At 44.6% G+C, this 23,357-nt stretch overlaps 1 protein-coding gene across 1 annotated transcript; it reads right to left on the reverse strand.

Moving 5' to 3' along the window:
* Positions 1 to 19,068: 19,068 nt before the first annotated feature.
* Positions 19,069 to 19,828, reverse strand: HSPB3 (heat shock protein family B (small) member 3). The gene has a single exon (XM_056112198.1). It carries the CDS (start codon positions 19,700 to 19,702, stop codon positions 19,250 to 19,252), a length of 453 nt encoding a protein of 150 aa, XP_055968173.1. The 5' UTR covers positions 19,703 to 19,828; the 3' UTR covers positions 19,069 to 19,249.
* Between the last annotated feature and the right edge of the window lie 3,529 nt (positions 19,829 to 23,357).

The following is a 23,357-nucleotide window of genomic DNA, read 5'->3' on the forward strand; positions in this document are numbered from 1 at the left end:
AAATTTTTTAAATCTCATATTCAACGGTCAAACATTGGAAATGATAAAAGTGAATGTGCTTTTAATTGCATTAATTATCTTGTGATGATGATTCAAATTCAGTTTAAGAAATTGTGACTTCTGCTACATACCTTTTCCCCAATTGCTTCCTGTGGTGACAGACATAGTATAGACCCATGTTTAATATGTGGTACATGCTGTGTGCATAGTTCTACATTATCACAGCATTGACAGTGAGTCAGTCAAGGGACAGAACTGAACATACCTTTCTAGAAAAGGAGCACTGGATCAGACCTACACTGTCCTTTTCTGGGATCTTTCAGGAGGACCAGAGTCATTTATGGGGGAGAGTACTAATAGTGTCTCTGATATCATCATTAAAACTTAAAAGTATATTAGAATATTTGTGATTTGGGGCCATGCTCAGGGGACCAGGTTGAGGTAGGGATTGAACCCAGGCTTCCCACAGAACACATATGCACTCCAATCTGTCAAGTTACCTCTCTGGCCTATGAATTGCTCCTAAAAGGAAGATCCGTCATGGATTTACCTAATTCTTTTATTTTTTTATTAGTGAAACACCATGAGGTACAGTTGTAGATTTACAAATTTTTGTGCTTGGGTTTCAATTATACAATGATCAAATACCCATCCCTCCACCAGTGCCCATTTTCCACCACCATGGATAATATCCCTCCCACCCCCATCCCCCCCATCCCACCCTGCCTCTGTGGCAGGACAATCCCTTGTGTTTTCTCTCTCCTTTTGGGTGTTGTGGTCTGCAAAAGAGGCATTGAGTGGCAAACATGTTCAGTCCATAGTCTACTTTCGACATGCATCTCCCCTTCTGGGAGGATCCTCCAAACACCCTTTATTTGGTGCTCCCTTCTCTATCTGAGCTGCCCTTTCCCCTAGAATGCCTGCCTGGCCTCTAAGATATGGAGTAATTCTCCTGGTGCTGATCTCAGCTATTCTTGGGTATTAATCTCATACTTTGTTACTTTATGTCCCCCAGATGAATGCAATCTTTCTATGTCTATCCCCCTCTTTCTGACTCATTTCGCTTAACATGATACTTTCCATGTTGTACCACTTGTATGTAAATTTCATGACTTCATCTTTTCTAACAGCTACATGGTACTCCATTGTGTAGATGTACCAAAGTTTCTTTAACCAGTCATCTGTTCTTGGGCACTCAGGTTTCTTCCAGTTTCTGGCTATTGTAAAGAGTGCTGCAAACCTAATTCTTTGCTGCAGAGCCCTGCTTTTCCTCTCCTGTAGACTCGCCCATTGCCCACCTCATGCCCTGAATGTATAGGTTTGTATGAACTGCACCAAGAAACTCCTGGGCTACCAGAAAGCTCTCGAATAAACCCCAGGGGGTGGGGATGGGACAGGTCGTTTGAGTGTCCCTGTGTTCCTCTTGAAAGGCCAAGCCCCTGAGAAAGAGCATTCTCCATGAAGACCCTCTGTTGAACTGGAGCATAAACCGCCATTCCTGCAGGCCTGAGGAAGGGAGACGCTGTTGGTTCTCTCACCTCTGGTCACAACCGTCAAGAATCCCTTTGGTCAGCTGTTTCCTGACTTCCTGCTGTGTGCCATCTGTTTCCCCAGGATGCCAGTCAGCTGCCACCACTACCTCCCCAAGTTCCCTCTTCTCCTCCCCAGCCTTTCTAACCTGATCGGATCTGATTGTTCTTTTCACAGAATGTGGGAGGAAGTCAAGAAGGGAGCCCCAGGAAATCTTCATGTTTCAAAGGGGAGAATAGGATATGGGGGCCAGAGGCGCCAGACTCTTAAACTCTGATTTCAAGCTTGTCAGCACCTAAAACTTTCTTCCTGGAGGCCCACAGAAGCCTCAAACCTGGATCCTCCTTCAGGAATCAACGACTGAGTCACTCTGCTGGAAAGAATGTTGCTGGGAAATGGCGTTCAGCTGATGGCTCTCTTGGGGGTTGCCTTGGCTGAAGAAAGCTGCCTCACCCCACATCAGGTCTCCTTCGAGGAGCAGTCTGTGTGCTATGACTAAGCAATGAGTCAGATGCAAAGGCTTGGTCCCTTTTGACCCACATTAAGACAACTCTCCTTTCTTTTAATTTTAGGGAACGTATTAGAGTTGAAGTAGCTACAGCAATCTTATAGTTTGCAATGGCAATATAAAACGTTACTGTACCCCAACACCACTGTCATGCCCACAACCCTCCACCACTGTCCTTATGTGACCATACGTCTGGTATTCTTTCCCCGTCTCCTACCATTCTTTTGTAATGAGTTTTCTATTCCAATGTCAGGGATTTGCTCTCTATTCTCTTGTGTTGTTTCTCTGTATATCACAGATGAGTGAGATCATCCCATATTTGTACTTGCCCTTCTGATTTATAGTTGCTTAATCTGATACCCTCCAGACCCATCCATATTGCAGTAAACTACATGATTTCATCCTTTCTTACAACTTCATAGTATCCCATTCTGTACATAGACTACAACTTCTTTGCCCATTGGTCTATCATTGGACAACTGGGTTGTTGTCCATATTCTGACTATTATATTGCATGTCACAGTAAACATAGGTGTGCTTTTTTCTTTTTGAATTATTTCTGTGTTTTAGTGGGACAATTTGCTGTTTAAGAGAGGTGTGCGCGCACGCGTGTGTGTGTGTGTGTGTGTGTGTGTGTGTGTGTGTGTGTGTTTGGAAGCCACACCTGACGGTGCTCAGACCATGTGGTGCTAGAGATCAAACCTGGAACTCCTGCATCCAAAGAACTGCAACTCCAGTGCTGAAAACTTGTACAACATTCGGTACCCCCAGCATTCTAGGAGTGATCCCTGAGCACAGAGCCATGAGTAAGTCTTGAGCACCTCTGAGTGTGGCCCCAAAACAAAAATAAGCAAACGAAAGAGCATGTGCTCCAGCCTTCCAGCCTTCTTTAGTCCCTCAAGACACTGCTTATTCTTGATACATTGAGGCACAACAAACCGCAACTAGAAATAGCGCTATCCCAACTCCCTGGGAGTCCTGCACCAAGTTTCCTTCCTTGGTTTCCCTATGAAGTTGCTCTTACATATCCACCAGACCTGCACTCAGCTAAAGGAAGAGCCTGGAGGAACCACTTGCTATTGCCCATTCACATTGCCAAAAACACACTTTCCCTGAGAGTCAGCTTCCTCGGTGCTCTCAGACCAGTGCCATCGCTTTTTCACCCCTTCCTTTCCTTGTGCTGCTGTGGAGGGGCCTAGGTATTACAGTAGGTCTACACATTTAGTGACAGAGCACTGGACATGGGACCCCTGAGGTGCTGCTGGGGATCATTGTAGCATTGCTGCTGGGAAGCACTCGGCCACGTAGGGCCGTGCAGGGATCACATCTCACCTCATGTCTGCCAGGATGTGCTCAGCCACTGAGCCACAGCCCTGGCCCCACGCTGGAATATTTCTATCATTTTAAGTTACTAGAAGTATTGCCATAATTGCACTTATGACTTGGAGCAGGAGTGATAGTACAGTGCATAGGACACTTGCCTTGCACATGGCCAAGCTGGGTTCGATCACCGACACTCCATATGGCCCCCCAAGCACTGTCATGGTAAGCCCTGAACACAGGCAGGTGTGGCAAAAAAATGAACAAAAAAACAACAACAAAAAAATTAATGATTCAGTGATTTGGGGTGATTTGGGCCCCAGCAATGGTACAGCAGGTAGGGTATTTGCATTGCCTGTACAAGGCAACCCAAGTTCAATTCCTAGCACAACAGATGTTCTCCCAAACCTGCCAGAAATAATCCCTGAGTGTAGAGCCAGGAATAAATAACAGGAGTAAGCCCTGAGCACTGCCAGGTGTGGGTCCCCATACACCCCTACCCCCCCCCCAAAAAAAAGCAAAAAACACCTATTTGGGGTCAGAGCATTAATACAGTGGATAGGGCACTTGCATTGCATGAAGCTGACTTTGGTTCAATTTCTGGCACCCCATGTGGTGCCCCAAGCACTGCCAGGCTGATCAGGAGTGATCCCTGAGTGCAGGGCCATGGGTAAGCACTGAGTAAGCTTGTGTGGCCCCAAACAAGCAAACCAAAAAGATTCTGTGATTTGGGCGAAAGCTTCGTTTCCTATCTGGATTAAGGGCATTCTCCCCTCTCCTCTATTAACCCCTGCAGGGGTGGGATGCTGATGGGCTGAGACACATTCACCACCAGTATCCTTGCATCACATCCTTGCTGGCAATGACCAGGGAGAATGAGGAAGAGAATGGACCTATAGATCCAGGCTGCATACCTGCCTTAGTGTTGCCACCCAGAGAAAGGCAGCATTGTCTGACAGGGGTTTTGCTCTCAAGCATCCACCCCAAGTGTTGTTGCCCCTTCTGAGCGAGACTCTCTGTTCACATCAGCCCAGAACTTGGGCTGGCAGCCTTAGGTCCCATTTCTTGTATCTGTGCCTCTCTTTGCTCTCATGGACATGAGATATTTCTGCCCACATGTGCACCAAGTAGTCTTTCTTGAGTGAAAGGGGATCACAGTGGAGAAAGTAAAAGAAGCCCCACAGTGGGCAAGGCCTGGCCCTGTGTTAAGGCTGCCTCAGCCCTAAAAACAACAGAATTCACTGACAAGTGAGACGGTTGCTCAGACTTGCTGCTCCATCAGGGACTCTGGCTACAATGTGTGACTTTGGTCAGTGGCGTCTTGCCTAAGTTTAGACTGGTTTTTCACTGGAATCACATGGGAAGATTTAGGATCTCCCAATACCTGTATCCTGTCTGCAGGGATGTTGATGCAAATGTTGGCAGGTACTGCACAGTCACAAGTCGTCATTTTATTTTTGCTTTCTGGCCACACTCAGTGGTGCTCAGGGTACTGCACACAGGGATCACTCCTACTGGGGTTTGGGGGACCATATGGGGTGCTGGGGATCAAGCCCAGATGTGCTATGGGCAAGGTGTGTGCTCTACTCACTGTACTATCTCTCTGGCCCTCACTGAGTGATGTTCATGTGCGGCTTCTGCCTGAACTCTTGGCTGATCTAATCCAGTGCTTAAGCTTTTCCCCTCCATGAACCCTTTTCGCCCACTTCCCCCCCAAAATGCCTGTGCAACTCCAAGTATAAAGGTATATAAAACAGGTCTATAAATCAAACATTTGCTGTGAATAAATCATTTAAAACTCATTTTGAAACTTTTAAAAAATTTACCTCTTAATCCATACTTTGGGTAGTGGAGGTAGTATCGGTAGTGGAGGTCTGCCAGTGGGGTATTTATCTGGTCCCGGTAGGGGTAGGGTGGGTCTTCTGTATGCAATCTGATCCCTGGGTCTCTGGTGGTTGGTGGAAGCAGATAGGGCAGGGTAGGGTGGGGCTCCTGATTATAATCCCTTTGTCACCTGTGGTTGGTGGGAGCAAGCAGAGAATCTCTGTCCCTCGGTCCGTTGAGCCTGGAGTCCAAGGTCTCAGAGAGATCCGCTTATCTTGTTCTGTGGGTCTTCAGTCGTGCGTGAGTCTCGGCCAGAGCTGCCACGTGGGTCTGGAAAGTGTCCTGGAGTGTGATGGCAGCTGGGTAGTGGAGGTAGTGCCAAGGTGTCGAAAATCAGATGGGCTGGTCACGTAATGAGATTTAAAGATGACCGCTGGACTAGAGCTATTAGCGGCTGGATTCCATAGGATTTCAAAAGACCGCATGGCCGCCCACCTACCCGATGGTCAGACTTCTTCATCAAGATCATGAACGATCGGTTTGAGGCTCTTCATGTTCCCAGAGCGAACAGATGCCATTGGGCTACACTAGCACGCGACAGGGACAAATGGAGACGTTACTGGCGCCCGCTCGAGCAAATCAACCATTAGGTAAAGGTAAAGGTAAAGGCCCTCCCGTTGATCGTTGATTTGCTCAAGCGGGCCCAGTAACGTCTCCATTGGAGACTTTGTTGTTACTGTGTCTGGCATATCGAATACTCTCGGTCGCTTGCCGGGCTCTCCGAGAGGGGCGGAGGAATCCAACTCGGGTTGGCCATGTTGGCCGCTTGTAAGGCGAACGCCCTACCCGCTGTGCTATCGTAGGGCGTTCGCCTTACAAGCGGCCAACATGGCCGACCCGAGTTCGATTCCTCTGCCCCTCTCGGAGAGCCCGGCAAGCTACCGAGAGTAGTCGATATGCCAGACACAGTAACAACAAAGTCTCCAATGGAGACGTTACTGGGCCTGCTCGAGCAAATCGACGATCAACGGGAGGGCCTTTACCTTTAAATCAACCATTAATGGGAAGTTAAGTGATTAAGTGAATCCATACTTTAAGAAGTGAGAACCTAGGGGATAAAGCTAAGCTTCTCAGTCATCACCATCAATCATTATTGAGTTAGAATGTTTTTTCACATCTCCAAAATACATGCAATAATCAGAACTGGATTAGCCGCCCCATTTGGGCACAAGCTTTTTGTATTTTTACAGTCAAGAAAATATGATGGGACTTGATGAAAGTGTAATTTAACAACATGAGGGAGGGGGCAGAGGGACAGGGAAGGCCTTTCAGGGACCCAGTGGGAGCTCCCACAGGAAGGAGTTCAGATGCTCTTCCCAGGAGACCCCAAATAGGAAAAAAAATGAAAAGGAGTACACAAAACACAACAGCAGGTTCCAAAACAAAAAAGTCAAACAACACACCCTCATGTTCCATCTTGAAGCCCAAATCAGTCATGAAGCCGCAGTTCTTGGAGCTCCATTATTTCTGGGGGTGAAGGCCATTTATAGACTTAGCAACCAAAACAGTCTTTTTAGAATTTCCTGGCAAAAAGAGAAAAAATTCCATTTCACCTGGGATTAACTTTATCCCACTCAAGAGCAACAAAAAACTTAGTGCCACGCTGAGTTCTCCAAAGTGCTAAATGTTGCTTGGGTAGAATTTGAATACTGACTTGAGGGACAAGAAGCAAGAGGCCAGGGATGTGCCACTCTTTCAAAGAGAGTGGACTGTGCCTGGCAGATGCTGTTAGAACACGACATCACAGGTCAGCTGGACACACTGGGAAGCTCTAAGAGGTGTGTCATGATCAGAGCGAATTAGGGAGGAAGGAAAATCATTTGCCATTTGGCCAAAACTGCTCTTTCGATTTTCTTCACTAATAAGCTCTGAGGTGACACGAAATTTGGGGCTATGTTTTCAATTTAAAATAGGAAATAATTTTCAATCACTGAAAGCTACAGTCTTGTTGGCAGAGGGAGTGGGGGTTGGAAGGTGGGACTATTTATGCTTAGTACATCTTATTAAATTGCAACCAGGACTCTGGAAAGAAAGATGGCGGCCGCATGGGAGCCTTGTGGAGAGCAGGTATGAGCCGGGGGTGTGGGGCCGACTAAAACCTCATGGGAAGGGGGGCATTGCGGCCCTCCTCACACCCTACCAAGGTCGCCAGTTGCCCCCCACGAGCGTCTCTCCCCCACAGCCACGACTCCAGAGCACAGAAACCAATCTCTTAATTATCTGACTTTCAGTAGAAATACTTCCAGGGTCAATAAGTAAAATAGCAGAAATCCAAAACTGTGCGGCCGCAATAGCAGCCGCGCGACAACATTTAATTCTTGAACCCAGCTGTAGAAAGCAAATCATTGTACAACGCTTTTTCAGCATGCTTGATTTGGGGGGGAGGGGGTAAACTCTAAATAATAACGGTGCAACTTTTATCGAAACAATGAATCTAGTCAAAGTAGATAGAGTGTTAACTAGAATTCATCTGCCTCACAGGCATTGGGAGGGGTGGGAGGTGGGGTTTTATTGGGGTTCTTCATGGTAAAAAATAAGTATTGGTAAAAGGAAAAGTGTTTGATATTTGCATGACTGAGACCTAAACCTGAAAACTTTGTAACTTTTCCCACAGTGATTCAATAAATAAATTATAAAAAAACATAGTCAACACCTAAAATAAACAAACATCACCTCATACCTGAGATTAACATAAAAGAAAAAGAAAAAAGATCAATTATTAAGTAATGTATTTGTGATTGTCTGGTTGAATTATTATTCTTGTGTATATGTAGTAAAAATATGGCATGTTCATCACTACAGGTAGATTTTATGGTATAGTTACAACTACATTTTTTATGGAAAAATTTAAGCTGCTACATGATCCATTTCTGAATATTCAACCAATAATATTGAAATCAGAATCTGAGGTAATACTTGCATACCTATATTTATTGTAGCATTATTCAAATATCCAAGATTTATTAACATCCTAAATGTCTAATGGATTAAGTAAACACGTGTTATATGTATATAATTAATAAATATTTTACATCTTTCCATACTTGACATTGATAAAAATAATTGCAACCACTTGGAATTGTTGGCTTTTAAAGTTCCCATCACAATGGGGCCTGAGTGATAGTACAGAGAGTAGAGCGTTTGCTTCCACGTGGCCGACCTGGGTTCGATCCCCGCATTCCATATGGTCCCCCAAGCACCTCCAGTAGTAATTCCTGAGTGCAGAGCCAGGAGTAACCCCTGAGCATTGCTGGGTGTGACCCAAAAAGCAAAAAATAAATAAAAATAAAATTCCTATCACTTAAAATAACCCAATAAAAAGAAAAAAGGTTCATCTAACTAAAATACTCACTTTCTATTGAAATTGTAGCAACCTTAATAGATATAGCAAGGATTTTTTTTTTTGAGCAAGGTATTTTTTATGCCTTTATTATTTTTTAAATTTTTTTCACATTTTTTCTATTAAAGCACTATGATTCACAAAGTTGTTCATAGTTGAATTTTAGACATACATTATTGAAGCACCAATTCCACCACCAGTGTCAACCTCCCTCCAGTGATGTTTCCAGATTCCCTCCCATACTCTCCACTCACCCTCCAGCCTGTCCTTTTGAGAGGTACCTTTCTAAATTCGTTTGTTAAAATGTGGGTCTCTTGATACAGCGTTGTTGAGTCTGTGGTTTGGGTATTTGGCTCTCTCATTTCTTTCTTTCTTTTCTTTAAATGTAGGAATACTGCTATTTATTCAGTCACAGATTAGGCTGATTAAATTGGGTATGAACTCCACCTTACATTTTTTTTTTTTATAATTTTATTTGTTGAATCACCATAAGAGCAGTTACAAAGCTTTCGGGTTTAAGTCTCGATCATACAATGAAGCATCCGTACCTTCACCAGTGCCCATTCTCCACCACCAAAAGCCCCAGTATCCCCCCTTCCCACACCCTGCCCCTACCTGTGGGGCAGATGATTTCCACATTACTCTCTCTCTCTCTACTTTGATTACATTCAATATTTTGACACCAGACCCACCATTATTAATTTGGGATTTTACCCCAACACTCAGATCTGCCGAAAAGGCAACAGTAGACAATTTGTTTTCTATTGCTGGTTATGAATAACATATGAGGTCGCGCAGCTGCAGTGGTGGCCACGCAATTTTGAAATTCCGAAGTTTTAACAATTAAACCTGGAGGGATTTCTGCCAAAACCTTCTGGGTTCCAAGATTTGTTCCTGAGTCTCTGGGATCATAGCTGTTAAGCAGCTTGATCAGGAGCCAGAGAGGCCATTTGTGGGCGGTGACCCGGGGTCTTGTTGGGATGGGAAGGAAAGGGCTGACTCCACCCCCATCCTGTGAGGCCCCACTTGTCTCATCACTGCGGACCCAAACCTGACTGTCCAGTGGCCTCTGGAAGTTGGCAGCCACCGGGGCCACCAGGGGAAACAGGCCACATTTCTCTCATGTCTTAATATCACTTTTGCACCTGACTTTTTGACCTGGCCCCTGCTACTTCTCATCTGTCTCTTCTCCCCCTCCCCATCCACTTTTTCTTTCCTTCTCTCTGTACTCGAGGACCAAGGTTTAAAACATTGCAATCCCTCATCCAGTTATTCTAAATACCACATATGAGTTATATCCTCCTGTGCTTATCTTTCTTCTAACTTACTTCATTAATATGATATCTTCCAGTTCCATCCAGGTTGCTGCAAATTGCATGGTTTCATCATTCCTTCCAGCTGTGTAGTGTTCCATTATATATGTGTGTGTGTCTATACATACATATACATTTGTGTGTGTGTATATATATATATTTATACATATATATACTCACATATATGCATATATACACAAACACACACTTCTTCATCATCCACTGATCTGTTGTTGGATATCTAGGTGGATTTCATAGACAGGATCTTATTTCAAAACACTATGATGGCAGTTTATTAAATTTTATATTTGTGGAATTTTTTAAGCTTGTATTTACTGCTTTTTTCCTGATTGTAAAATAGTTTGTTCTCCCTCTTTCTACAATAAAATATAAAATAAAGACACTTAAGCCCCAGTCATAGACATGCTTTTGATATTTCAATTTCCCTTTGCTGGTTAGAGAATAATACAGGAGTTAAGGTACTTGCCTTGCACATGGTCTGCCCCGGGGTCTGTCCCCAGGCACTGTCTATGATCCCTGGCAGGAGTAAACCAGGAGCACATAGGAGAGAGAAAATCTTGAGCATTTCTGCATGTGACCCAGATTGTGTAACTTACTTTTCCTTTTGTGAGCATTTTCCCATTCCATTCCATGTTTTCAAGAAATTTTAATTGGTTATAAAGAATTTTCTGATTCTATATAATTAGATGGATGGCCTTTAGTTTCACAAATTATATTTACAGCAGTTCATGTTAAAAAAAAGCCTCACCAATTTTTGTGCAAGGTTTTATGATTTCATTAAAGCAAGTTCTTTAATTCATGCTCTTTCACTTACAAAATTATATGAACAGGCTTAACATAAAATCACAAATTATGCTAATCTGTGAGGCAAACCAGCAGAAAATAGAGTTTATTTTACCATACTCAGCAACAGTTAAATATCATACTTTTTTAGTCTTAAGCACACAAAACAGACATTTTAAAGGCAAGTATTTTTTAATTTATGCAAGTTTCCTTTTACATTTTCCCTCCTTCTATGTTGTTGTTGCTTTTTGTTTATTTGTTTAAGAGGACATTCGCATAACAAAGGAAGATTATCCACAGATGCATCATACAGAGTTCCAGAGAGAAATAAAAGACATACTTAGCTTCTATTTTACAAATTCTAAGAAAATGATTGACAGACATGAGGGCAGGACTAAGGAACCCAGAGTCCAGTAAAGGTGGACAGCCCTTATCACCCTGAACCTGAAGCAGTGAGAGAGAGGAAATGAAACTGCTGCCCGCTTGGGGCTGGAATCAGTGTGAGTCCATCAGAACTACAGAGGGAAGCAGACCTGCCAGAACCATTTAGGAAACAGCAAGAGCTAGAGAGAAATGACCCAGAGACACACGACAGCGTTAAGGTGGTCCCTGAACACCTTAGAGAGATGCAAACAACTCTCTCTGCTCTTGCACCCCACAAACCACCCCCGTCCCCCAAAAAATGCCATAGAGAAAAGACCCAATTTCTTTTTCTTTCCACCCTCTGTTCTCTTGCCTGTACTTCCTTTAAGGAAGTCCAACCTGAAACCAGAGACACAGGACAGGTCAGAGAAAGGCGCAGACAAAGACAAGTGGGTGGAAGAAGAGAATAACTAGCACAGTGGCTGTTTGTGACATTTAAATTTTTTCCACTTTTGTATATTTTTTCATTTTTAAATTGAGGTTTGATCTGCATATGCCATTATTCACTTCAGGTGTGCAACACGATCATCTGATATTTATACCTATTATGAAATCCCATAAACCTCCAATACCCAGAGACTATAAAACCCAGCTCCCGGAAGAGAACAGCACAGAGTCTCCTGTCCCCCGCGCCTGGCTGTCCTCGCCGGGGCCCCTTGGAAGGGAGTGGGTTGAGCTTCCCTCCCCGCCCCGACCAGAGCTCCAACAGCCAAAGACCTCCAGAACCAGCCACAACCATGCTGAGACCACTCTTCACACGCATGAAGGTACTGGCAGAGGAACAAAGGTATGCAGGTCCCGGGGCTGAGATCTCCAAGCCTGCTCTGATTGGGGCTGAGCATCCTCCACCCAGATCCTCCATCTTCCAGTAGGCAGCTGTCACAACCACCAACTGACACCCCCTGTGCCGTGTAATCCCATGAACAGCCAAGACCCAGAGACTATAAAACCCAGCTCCTGGAAGCATGCAGCCGCATTTGCGGCCGCCTGATATCTTATCTCTTTCTTACTTTGGACAACCTGGCAGGCTACCGAATGTAACCTGCCCACACGGCAGAGTCTGGCAACCTCCCCGTGGTGTACCCAATATGCCAAATACCAGCAACAATGATGGGGATCATTCTCCTAACTCTGAAAGGGCCTTGAATCTGGCACTTTAAAAACTCAGGGCTAAGACGAAGGAGACGTTACTGGTGCCTGCTTGAGGAAATCGACGAACAACAGGATGGTCGTGATCGTGATCATGATTATGAAATGATCAACTGAGTAAGTCTAGTTGTGGTATGTCATCATACAATGCTACATGTTTTCTTTTCTTTTACCTTGGCAGGGGCAGGGGGCGGTTGGGTTGGGTTCACACTAGACTGTCTTTACTCCAAGAACATATTCCTGGCTCTGAGTTCAGAGATCACTCCTGGTGTGGGGTGTGAGGGGGAACCATATGTGATGCTGGAACTCTGGTCAGTTTTATGTAAGGCAAGTGCCTTAACACCTTTACTATCTCTCTGACCCTGGTAAAGGTAAAGGTAAAGGCCCTCCCGTTGATCGTCGATTTGCTCGAGCGGGCCCAGTAACGTCTCCATTGGAGACTTTGTTGTTACTGTGTCTGGCATATCGAATACTCTCGGTAGCTTGCCGGGCTCTCCGAGAGGGGCACGGAGGAATCGAACTCGGGTCGGCCGTGTTGGCCGCTTGTAAGGCGAACGCCCTACCCGCTGTGCTATCGCTCCAGCCCCTGAACCACACATTTTTTTTTTTTATGATGAGAACTTTGTTTGTTTGTTTGTTAGCACACCCAGCTCTGCTCAGGACTTACTCTTAGCTCTGCATTCAGGAATTATTCCTGGTGGTGATTGGGGGGACCATATGGGGTGCTGGGGATGAAACCAGAGTTGGTCACTTGCAAAGCAAATGCCCTATCTGCCGTACTGTACTATTGCTCCAGTCCTGTATGAGAACTTTAAAGATCTACTTCCTACAACCTTTAAATATACGGTATACTGTTAACCATAGCCACAGGAAAAAAGTAAGAGACATCATGACAAGCAAATAAACAAAATAAAAAATAATCTGGGGTCAGGAGTGTAGTTCTGTGGTAGAACTCGTGCTTAATATGTATGAAGCCCTGGATTCAATCCCTGGTCTCCCCACCACAAAGAGAAAGGAATAGAAATATTTAATCCAAGAAAAACCCTGCATTTAATTCGTTTATTAAAAGACTGGCTAAATTTTTTTTCCTTTTCTGTTTTTCTTTGCAGTGGCAGGAATTGAATCCAGGGCTTCACAGTTGCAAGGCTTTTTCATCATCCACTGATCGATTGTTGGACATCTAGGCCGATGTCCAATGTAGCTCTACCAATGAGCTATATCCTGGGCCCAGAAGTTGTCTTTAAAACACAGTTATATGTTGCTACTTTTGAGAAACATACTTGAAACTAAGTTGTATAAGAAAAAAAGATGTGTAAATAATCAAAGCAAAAACATATTATTAGATAAAACAATATAAAGAGAGACTAGAAGGGCACTTGATCCTTGAACGCAGAGGCATGTTAAATCTCCAGCACTACATGTGGTCCCCTAAGCCCCTTCAGAAGTGATCCCTGAGTGCGAAGTCAGGAGTGAACTCTGAGTACTGCAGGATGTGGCCCTCAAAAATGAAAAAAAAAAAAAACCCAGAAAGATATTTTAAAATTACACACATTAAATAGAGATGGAAAAAAAAGCTATATATTAATATAAGAAATAGGGGTTAGAGAGATGGTACAGTGACTAGGGCAGTTGCTTTGCAAGTGGCAGACTGGAGTCCAATTGCCAGCTTTACATGTTGTCTTCTGAGCACCACCAGGAATGGTTCCTGAGTGCAGAACCAGGAGTTATCTTTGAGAACTCCCTAGTGTGGTCCCCCCCAAAAATAAGCAAATAAGAAAAATTCAAAATATAAGAAGCAGTACAATTGGCAGGGATCATAAACTCATAATCTCTTAGCAACAAAGACTGGAAAAACCGTCTTCTTTCTTCTTAAGGTGTCTGTCATCTAAGGTGTCCCCCAGACCGCATGTTAGCCAGAGCCTTGTCCAGCCTCTCAGGATTCTCAATTCCACAGGGCTGCCCAGAGCCTACACTTGTCACCTAGCTAGGCTGGATTACCCTTCTGCCTGGCCCTGGGAGCAAATGCCACTCTGTGGGGCAGGGGACCTGGTCTCTGTCGGAGATGGATGGTAGCATCCAGAAGTGCAGGAAAGTCTATTCTGTCTGAGCTGAACCCGAATTTATTTGAGTCATGATGATTTCGTCGATGGGCTCCCCGGGTGATTTATGTGAAACAGGGAGGAAAAAGACAGTCACTCTCTCTCCATCCACCTGTGGCATCCGGGACCCAGGTTCTTATCTCGCCTTGCAGAAAGGCATTTCAGGAGTAGACAAGCAGTGAAGTAAATAGATTTTATTTGGAGGGTTTTTGAAGGTGTGTGTGTGTGTGTGTGTGTGTGGGAGAGAGAGAGAGAGAGAGAGAGAGAGAGAGAGAGAGAGAGAGAGAGAGAGAGAGAAACGCTCTCAAGAGAGAACGTGGGCTTCTCCAAGGGCGGAGAAAGCCCCTGTACACACCCCAGCATTAGACAAAAGCATGAAAGTACACGTCTCAAGAGGGGAGACACAGGCACCATATGTGCTGTGCCCATGTGGGCTTGGGCAGCATATGCTTGCCCTTCCTTTGTTCAAGGTGGCCTTTATAAGATTTCTCCGACCTGCTCCCATGTGGGGCTTCTATCTAGGTCAAAGTCCTTTGCTAGGAGGTTACCAGAGGGGTTGGGAGTGGTGATGGTCTTCTTTGAAATTCCTTTCCTGGCCTTTTGTTTCTGCTAGAGCTTCTCTGGGTCTGTAGCTGGCACCAGGTGAGGATCTTATCAGGCCTTACTTCCTGTCTTTTTCTGTTTTCTTCTGAGGGTCTTATCAGGCTCTCACAATTTGGGGGCTATTTCTTTCCAGGAAATTTTGCCATTGCCTTGGGAGGGGGCCTTCCCTATCCTGCCTACTTCAATGGGACCTAGTAGGGAATGGCACCAGCAGAGTGCTTCTCCTCTCCGTGCTTGCTCCAAGGTTGATTGCTTCTTGGACCTCAGTTCCAGGGGCTCAACAACACTGTCAGGGACAGCAGACAGTGGGGCTCTTGGGGAGTGGACAGGAAGTGGTGACCGGCATTCCCTAGCAGCCCCTTCTATTTGTTGGCAGATCTCCCCGCCTCCCCGCCCCCCCCCCTTCCTTACTTTTATCTCTGTGGGTTTACATTCCCCAAATACAAGATCACCGCTTCCATCCCAGCCTTGGGGTGTTACTTGTAGGCACGGTTTCTGGGAGCACATTGAAACAGCAGCCGCCAATAAGCCAGAAATTTCCTCATCCCAACCCCCCCTTTAGTCCAGACCTGTCTGGAAGAGTCCCCCCTCTATCCTAGACCCCAGGAGACTGTGGATTCCAATCAAGACTCCTGAGCCCTCGGGCCATGAGGAGGGCCAGCCCCCAGGGCAATGAGGAGGGCCAGCCCCCAGGGCAATGAGGAGGGCCAGCCCCCAGGGCGCTGGGAGATTAGAGCTGAGGATATATTTACCTTAGAGTGGGGAGAGGATATATTTACTCTCCAGGCTACTGCCCAATGAGAGGTCACCTCAGGCTGGTGTATCCTGCAGATCTGACCACTCCTACACACTTGCACTTGAGTGTTCCCAACCTACTTTTTCTGTTCCTTCCTTGGTTCCTTGGGGACAGCAACACCTTAGGTCACACAGTTCCCTCTACTTCTTCTCTGCTGCCTATTTCTTTGTCGTTTTCATAGAAGTTTTTCTTTCTTTCTTTCTTTCTTTCTTTCTTTCTTTTTAACTTTTTCAGATTTGGGGCTCACACCTGATGATATTTAGAAATTACTCCTGGCTCTGTACTGGGGGTCGAACCCTGGTCAGCTATGAGCAAGGTAAGCCACTACCCTTTTTGTACCCGCAATAGCTCTGACCTCTATAAATGATTCTGTTGTTAATGACTCCAAACTGAGAGAGCCACCTGCTTGGGACCTGGAATACAGCTGAAAGGTTAAATCACAATTGACTAATGGGTGCAATGGTTAGGGAGATAGGTAAAGGTAAAAGGTAAAGGCCCTCCCGTTGATCGTCGATTTGCTCGAGCGGGCCCAGTAACGTCTCCATTGGAGACTTTGTTGTTACTGTGTCTGGCATATCGAATAGCTTGCTGGGCTCTCCGAGGGTGGCGGAGGAATCGAACTCGGGTCGGCCATGTTGGCCGCTTGTAAGGCGAACGCCCTACCCACTGTGCTATCACTCCAGCCCAGAGGAGTTGTTAAATGCTTTGTGTGAGGATGTGAACATGGAGCAGATAAGCAAGATTAACAGGGCCAAAGGGAGGCTGGATGCCTAAAATAGGATAGATACACACACACACACACACACACACACACACACACGCACTGGAGTTTTAGGACATCCTGCAAGATTTTTTTGTTTTGTTTTGTTGTGTTTTTTGTTACTTTGCTACCCAAAGAGAAGGCCTCAGTTTACCCTTGCCAGCTGTTGTGAGCATGTTTTTGACTTCCTGCAGATTCCTGCTAAATAGGGAGTTAACTATTATTCACGGTAAAATTCTTCTCCAGAATTTAGACTCACAAAGGAATGTTAAGATAAAGGGAAATAGCTAAGGCAAATGGCCAGGTAAGGATCTGCTAGAATTCTGCATCCTTTGTAATGTTTGCCAAGAGCCCAGTTTTCATTTTAAAAGGTTTGTAGGAAACCACTGATCTTTCACTACCCTGAATTCCCTATAACACAAAGTAGCACTGTAGCACTGTCCTCCCATTGTTCATCGATTTGCTCCAGGGGCCCATTAATGTCTCCATTGTGAGACTTGTTGTTACTGTGTTTGGCACAACAAAGTAACACAAAGAATTCCCGTAATACAGTTTTCCTATAAAAATCCCACAAAAAGAGCCAGAGTTGACTTGGGGAGCTTCTTTTCTTTTCACTTGTGCTTTCTAATAAACTTTTCTACTTTTCAAGGCTGAGTCTGAACATCTTTATTACTTTAATATTGAAGAACCTGGGAATCTCGAACCAACAGGGCAACCCGCCGTGGCTTCTGCCTCACCTGCATCACCACAGCCAGAGGGACCAAACAAAGGTCAGTGTTCAGTGACCCTTGAGTCAACTCTACTCTTTGCCCACCCACTCAGCCCCCATGACAGCGTATAGTGCCCACGGCAGCCATGAGCAAGTTTAAAACAGGATATATATTTACTTTCACATTTATCTTAGAAAAATGCTAACAAGATATATTTATTATTTTTGTTTGTTTTGCTTTGCTTTTTTCTCACCCATTCTCAAGTGCTCAGGGTTACTCCTGATTGTATGCTTAGGAATTACTCCAGAGAGAAGCTGGGGGTTCATATAGGGTGCCAGAGATTGAATCAAAGCTGGCTGACTATCCTATCTATACAGGCTATACTAATTTTTATTTTAAAAAGAAAACCATTCCTATTTGTGGCTCCTGTGGTTAGAATTTCAGTTCCTGAACTTTCCCAGAAATCGAATCTCATCTAGAATATGATCAAAGCCAAATGAGATATCTGTGGTTTGATTCTCAAAGCACAACCTTGGTTACATACAATTCCATCGATCAATGGGAAAGAGAAACCTACAGTGGGAAAACGGTCTCCTAATTTCAACCGTATTAACTGATATCAAGCCATGCATTCATATTAATTTAGTTTTTGGGCAGAGCTGGTCAGAGTTATTCACTTTTTTTTAGTGAAACCTTAGCCTAGGGTTAGCTGCACAAACATTAACTGTCTAGGCACTAATCTGGAATAAATAACCAAGCTTCAAAATCCTTTCAATTTACTGCAAGCAAACAACTCTCTACATTTGTTTTCAAAACTCCTTTTAGAACTGTTTGATTTCTTTTCCTATTATTTTGTGTCTGTTTTGATTTGAAAACAAAGCACTCTGGAGGAACAGGCCAGTGTTGTCACAGTCTGCCACCTCCCTGATATTTCCCCGCCCCTTCTCTTCCTCCTGTATTCCCAGCAGCTGTCCCCAGACTTTTCAGCAGCCTCAACTGGGGGGCGGTGAGGGGGGGAGGTAGGAGAGCGTGGGGGTGCAGCTACTTCCTCATAAGAAATATTTAGCATTTACAGAATGAGACAGCAAATCTCTGGAATGCCGAAGACCAGCTGTTGAGGACAATATTCTGACAGCCAGACATGTTGTATAAACTCAGCCTCCGAACCCATCCCTGCTGCTCCAGCCAGGGTGGGGCCGAGAGAGAGCAAATGCTTCTCAAATCTAAAGTATTTTTAAGTAGCCTCTGAAGCGAGCAGATGAATCTAGTCATCTTTTAAAAAGTGGTCTCCTAAACTTATATAGTTTCGATCAGGAATTAATAGGTATTTATTAATATCTCATAATACCTATAACAATTCAATTTAGCTTATTTTTTTATGTGTATCTCTAGAGCTTTGTAAGAATAAGATTTATTTATACCTCTCTGAAAATCCCAACAGGAATTTAAGGCTGTTCACAACTTTTGTGACTCCAAATACATTTCAGACCCGATTTCCAAGTACTGTATTTTAACCTTCAATTGCTCTCATTACAAAACCCCACATTCAGAGGACTAAAAGAAAGGCCGATCAAGTAAAAGTTACCGCCATTCCCCTTAGCCATGTCTGAAAAGGCTTCATGAGCTGGATGGGAACGATCCCATTGGCTCATCTCCTTTGTCACCAACTGTCACCAAAGCAGCTCTCTCTGGTATTGTTGAAATAATGAGATATTCTAGTCCCCTGCATTGTCCACGCTCCAGGTTGTGGAACAGCACCCCTCTGAGTCTGAGAAACAAATGAACACTTTTCCTTTGTGAGTAAAAATGACAAAGACCACCTCCACATACCGGGTGCAAGGGCTATATTTCTTTAATCTTCATAAAAATAATTTCCAACGTGGGCAACAACGCCCGGGATCTGGAGGGGCAGTGGGCACGGGGGCTGCATGCTATCTCCAAGGCAACCGATCACATCTCACATCTCACTGTGCCCTGCGGTCACATCTTACTGCACCCCACGGTCACACCTTACTGCGCCCCTCCGGGTTCCTTGACTTCCACCACTAGAATCCCGTCATGGCAGAAGCAGGCCGACAAATCTTTGGTTTCAATGCCCCCTGGCAGCTTATACTGCCGGGTGAAGCTTCTGCTGACGAATCCGTGCTCGTCCATCCTGGTGGCATGCTGCGCCTTGATCAGAAGCCAGCCTTCGAAGGTCTGGATGATGATGTCTTCCGGGAGGAACTGGACCACATCCAGCAAGACCTGGAAGCGGGGCTTGCCCTTGCGGGGCGGCCTCTCCGCGTCCGGGTCCGGTGCAGGAGGCCGGGCCCCCCTGGCTTTGCTCAGGTCCACGGTGGTGGGCCCTGGCAGTGCATATAAAGCGTGGTCCAACCTGCAGTCTTCCAAACCTCGACCTTCAAACTCCTCCTGGTACCGCACGGGAGTCTCTATGTGGTGCCCGAGAATGATTTTTGCCATCGCGGGGGGCGACCACGGCGTGGGAACGGCTCTCCTTGTGCTCCGCGCTCCGTCCTGAACGAGCCCCGACCGACCGTGCGAGTCGCTCTTAGCCTCTAACCCGGCGCGGTCACAAGCACTTAATTAGGCCTGAATCATACCAGGCACACGCTCGTCTGGGAACACGCGCTGACAATGATCGGCTATTTATAGGGCGTGTTTGCAGATGCAGTTAGCACGCAGCCCGCCTGACAGGCTGCCCTGTCAAAGATTGCCGTGTGTCTGGGAGAGGGTGGGCCTTGCGTGCCTCAGAGAAGAGAGGAAGAATTAGAAATGGAAGTTGAAACGGCATCTTAAATGCCCTGTCGTTGTGAATGAGAAGGACTGCCAACTCCTTACAACAGTTCAGAGATAAGCATTCACAGTCTGCGCTAAGGCTGCTTCTCTTGTAGCCTCCCAAACTGGAAAGAAATCTCCCAGAAATTAATTAGGAATTAAAACAAGGGAGCTAGCTCTATTTGTTAGGAATTAAGGCACACGTATATTTGTATCTCATTCAACAAGCCCCAGCCCCCTTTGACATACATACGATTTTTAAAAATTTTATCAATTAAACGTTTATCCGTAAGGGATCTCCGAGTCAGATCATCTGAGGTCATTACACACATCCATTATCAAAAATGAGAGCAAGTGATTAAGCTCAGATGCGGGCTTGAAGAGCATAAAATGGCATCCAGAAATGAAAACAGAGCCAGAGGGAAAGAAAAATGTTCAGCCTTTAAGTATTTGCTATTACAGCCCAGAAAACTAAGGATTAATCTTGTCAAAGCTCAATTGTTGAACTGACAAAGTTAAATCACATGTAATTTCTCAACTCTAACATCCTTTATATTAAATATTCATTGAAAAAGGAACGAGGCTACTCTCTAACCAGTGGCATAGAAAAACTTTAAGATAAGTTAAGTTAAAAAAGAGAATCCCAGAACACAGATCGTATGCTGCTATTTTTACTTTTTCTCTGGAAGTGGGTGTGAGCTTAGGGAAATAGAAGCTTTCTTAAGGATCTGGTGACAGAGTGATTTAGAGGTAGGGGCTGACAGGGACAGCTTGTCACTATAAACACATTTGCCCTTTTTATTTCTACAAGAAATATTAAAATATAAAATCTTCCACTCTACAAATGTTAATATTTTTCTAGAATACACAGCTGACCCAGGCTTGATCCCTAGATGGCCCTTCAAGCCCTACCATAAGTTATCCCTGAGCACAGAGCCAAGAGTAAGCCCTGAACACCACAAGGTGTGGCTCCAAAAACAATAATGGTATTCTGTGTGAGTTCTGTTGCTTTATCTTCCAGCTTGCTTATTTGCTACTCTGCTTTGTTTAGTCTGCTCTTGGGCATCTAATCAACTTTTCAGTTTTTTCATTGTATTATTCTGCATCTCTATAACTCCTATTTGAATCCTTTTGTTGTCATTGCAGTTATTGTTGTTGGGGGGATCACACTTTAAAGTGCTCAGGGACTACTCCAAACTTCTGATCCCTCCTAGAGATAATCAGAAACCAAACCTGGGGCTCCTGTATGCAGAGCACACACTTAATTTGATATATTTTTCTAGTTTATCTGTTCTTGAGTTTATAACCATTACTCTGAACTCCTTAAGGTAGTTTGCACATGTCCGTTTCTTCTCAGTCTTCTTTCCAGTAGTTTTGTACTTAGGATGTGCTCCTCTCGTTCCTCATTTTGACTGAATCTCTATGCTTCTGTGTATTAATCTACTACGTATTCTAATTTTATGAGGTTGTCCATATGTGTGGAACTATGGAGTTCAGGAGCATAATGCCCCGTGGCAAACTGAGGTAGATGTTTCAGCCACTTTCCCTATGTGGGCTGTGCCTGTCCTCCTGCTATGTTGGTATGATATAGTGTTTAGGGCTGTCAGTATAGCTCTGATGTGGATGGGGGGGATGCCAGAGAGGGGCAGCACCATGGTATGCAGAGTGTGTAATAATACAGACCTCTGCCACTGAGCAGCAGCTGGTTATAGTGACTTGCCCATTCCTACAATCTGTGTATAACTTGCAGAATGTGATGGTGACCTGAAGTATATGGGGCACAAGACTGTGACCTGGAATAGTAATGGGTGTGCAGTGATTCTGGGTGCTAGGTGGTGATGCACAGAAGCTCTTGGTGCCAGGTGATAGTGTGAGGTGGATGCAGGTACCAGTCTGTGACACATGGTTGCATCACAGGGGTTCAGAGACTCAGCAGGGTCACCCACAGCGTTTAGTAGGCTAGGGAAAGGTTTGTAATGGTGCCTGTGGACACTTAAATTAGCAGGGTAGCACAGACTTGCCATAATAGCACTTGCCAACATTTCTGGGATCATCCCAAATGCTGTAAGAGTAGCATGTAGATTTCATTCCTTACGATTCAGATCCATGTTATTGTGCTATTCACTACTGACTGAACAAATCTATGCATGGGTTGTTTAAGGTGAGCTCTCCTTTCCCTATACGTATGAGAGTCTCCTGGGATGTTTTTCCTACTGCTCCTCGCTGCTCAGATTCTAGGATTTTGTCTCTAACATGAAGAAGCAAAAGGTTGCACACTTCCCCACTCCCCAGGAAAAAGACCTACAGAATCTGTCCCAACAACAAATATCCACACCCAGATTAGGTTATCTTCCTCCACAACTTAAAAAGCTTTCTTGCCTGCCTTTTATTCATTGCCTGGAAATCACTGTCTGCTTTTCAGGCTCCTTTCTTATCAATCAGGCCATGTTTAGTTACAGATTTGCTGTGTCCATGGGAAGAGGTGAGTTTAAGCTTCATCAGCACCATCACCCTGAATCTGCCTTTCACGTTCAGCCTTTATGAATGTAACATACAGGTTGGTACTCCTCAAGGGGAAAATGTACCTTTTTTGATATGTTACAGTCTGGTGGCTCATTAAACAATGAGAGATATTTTCATTGGTGTTATTCCAAGTGGAAAATCAATAATAGAACTCACTGCCAGTAGCAGGAATACATTAGATGTTAAAGATCTGGCTTTAAAATATTAGGACAAATCATATAAAACTAGGGAGGATGATACAGAGATTTTTCCATATGCCCTCCATTCCCAAACACAGCCTCCAATCATCAATATCCCTCATGAGAGTAGAACATTTATTATAGCTGACATATCTGAATCACCCAAGACCAGGGCTGATATTAGAGGTCTCGCTCAGTATTGTACATCCTGTGATTTTGGACAAATACCTCATGACATGTATCTACCACCCTAGAATCATACAAAATAGTTCATGGCCTTAAACTTCCTCTGTACTCTGCCTATTACTCCCTCCATTCCTCCTCTGTCTAGTTTTAGAAAATTACATTAGAAAGAAAAATTATCTTAAACACTAAAACTAAAAGCTAAATAAATTTAAAATTTTGAAAAAAAAAAAACACAGCAACCATGCCATTGGTGTGAGCAGAAAAGATTGTCTCTAGTGAATCTCACTGCAGGAGTGATAGCACAGTGGGTAGGGTATTTGCCTTGCATGCGGCCGAGCTGAGTTTGATTTTTTGTCCCTCTCAGAGAGCCCGGCAAGCTACTGAGAGTATTTCTCTCACAAAGCCTGACAAGCTACCTGTGATGTATTTGATATGCCAAACACAGCAACACA

The sequence above is a fragment of the Sorex fumeus genome, unplaced genomic scaffold (assembly GCF_029834395.1).
Source record: "Sorex fumeus unplaced genomic scaffold, SorFum_2.1 ptg000015l, whole genome shotgun sequence".
Lineage (NCBI taxonomy): Eukaryota > Metazoa > Chordata > Mammalia > Eulipotyphla > Soricidae > Sorex > Sorex fumeus.

What these genes read in the sequence shown, in the direction of transcription:
- HSPB3 (XM_056112198.1), bottom strand. Translation starts at nt 19,702, where the DNA reads ATGGCAAAAATCATTCTCGGGCACCACATAGAGACTCCCGTGCGGTAC.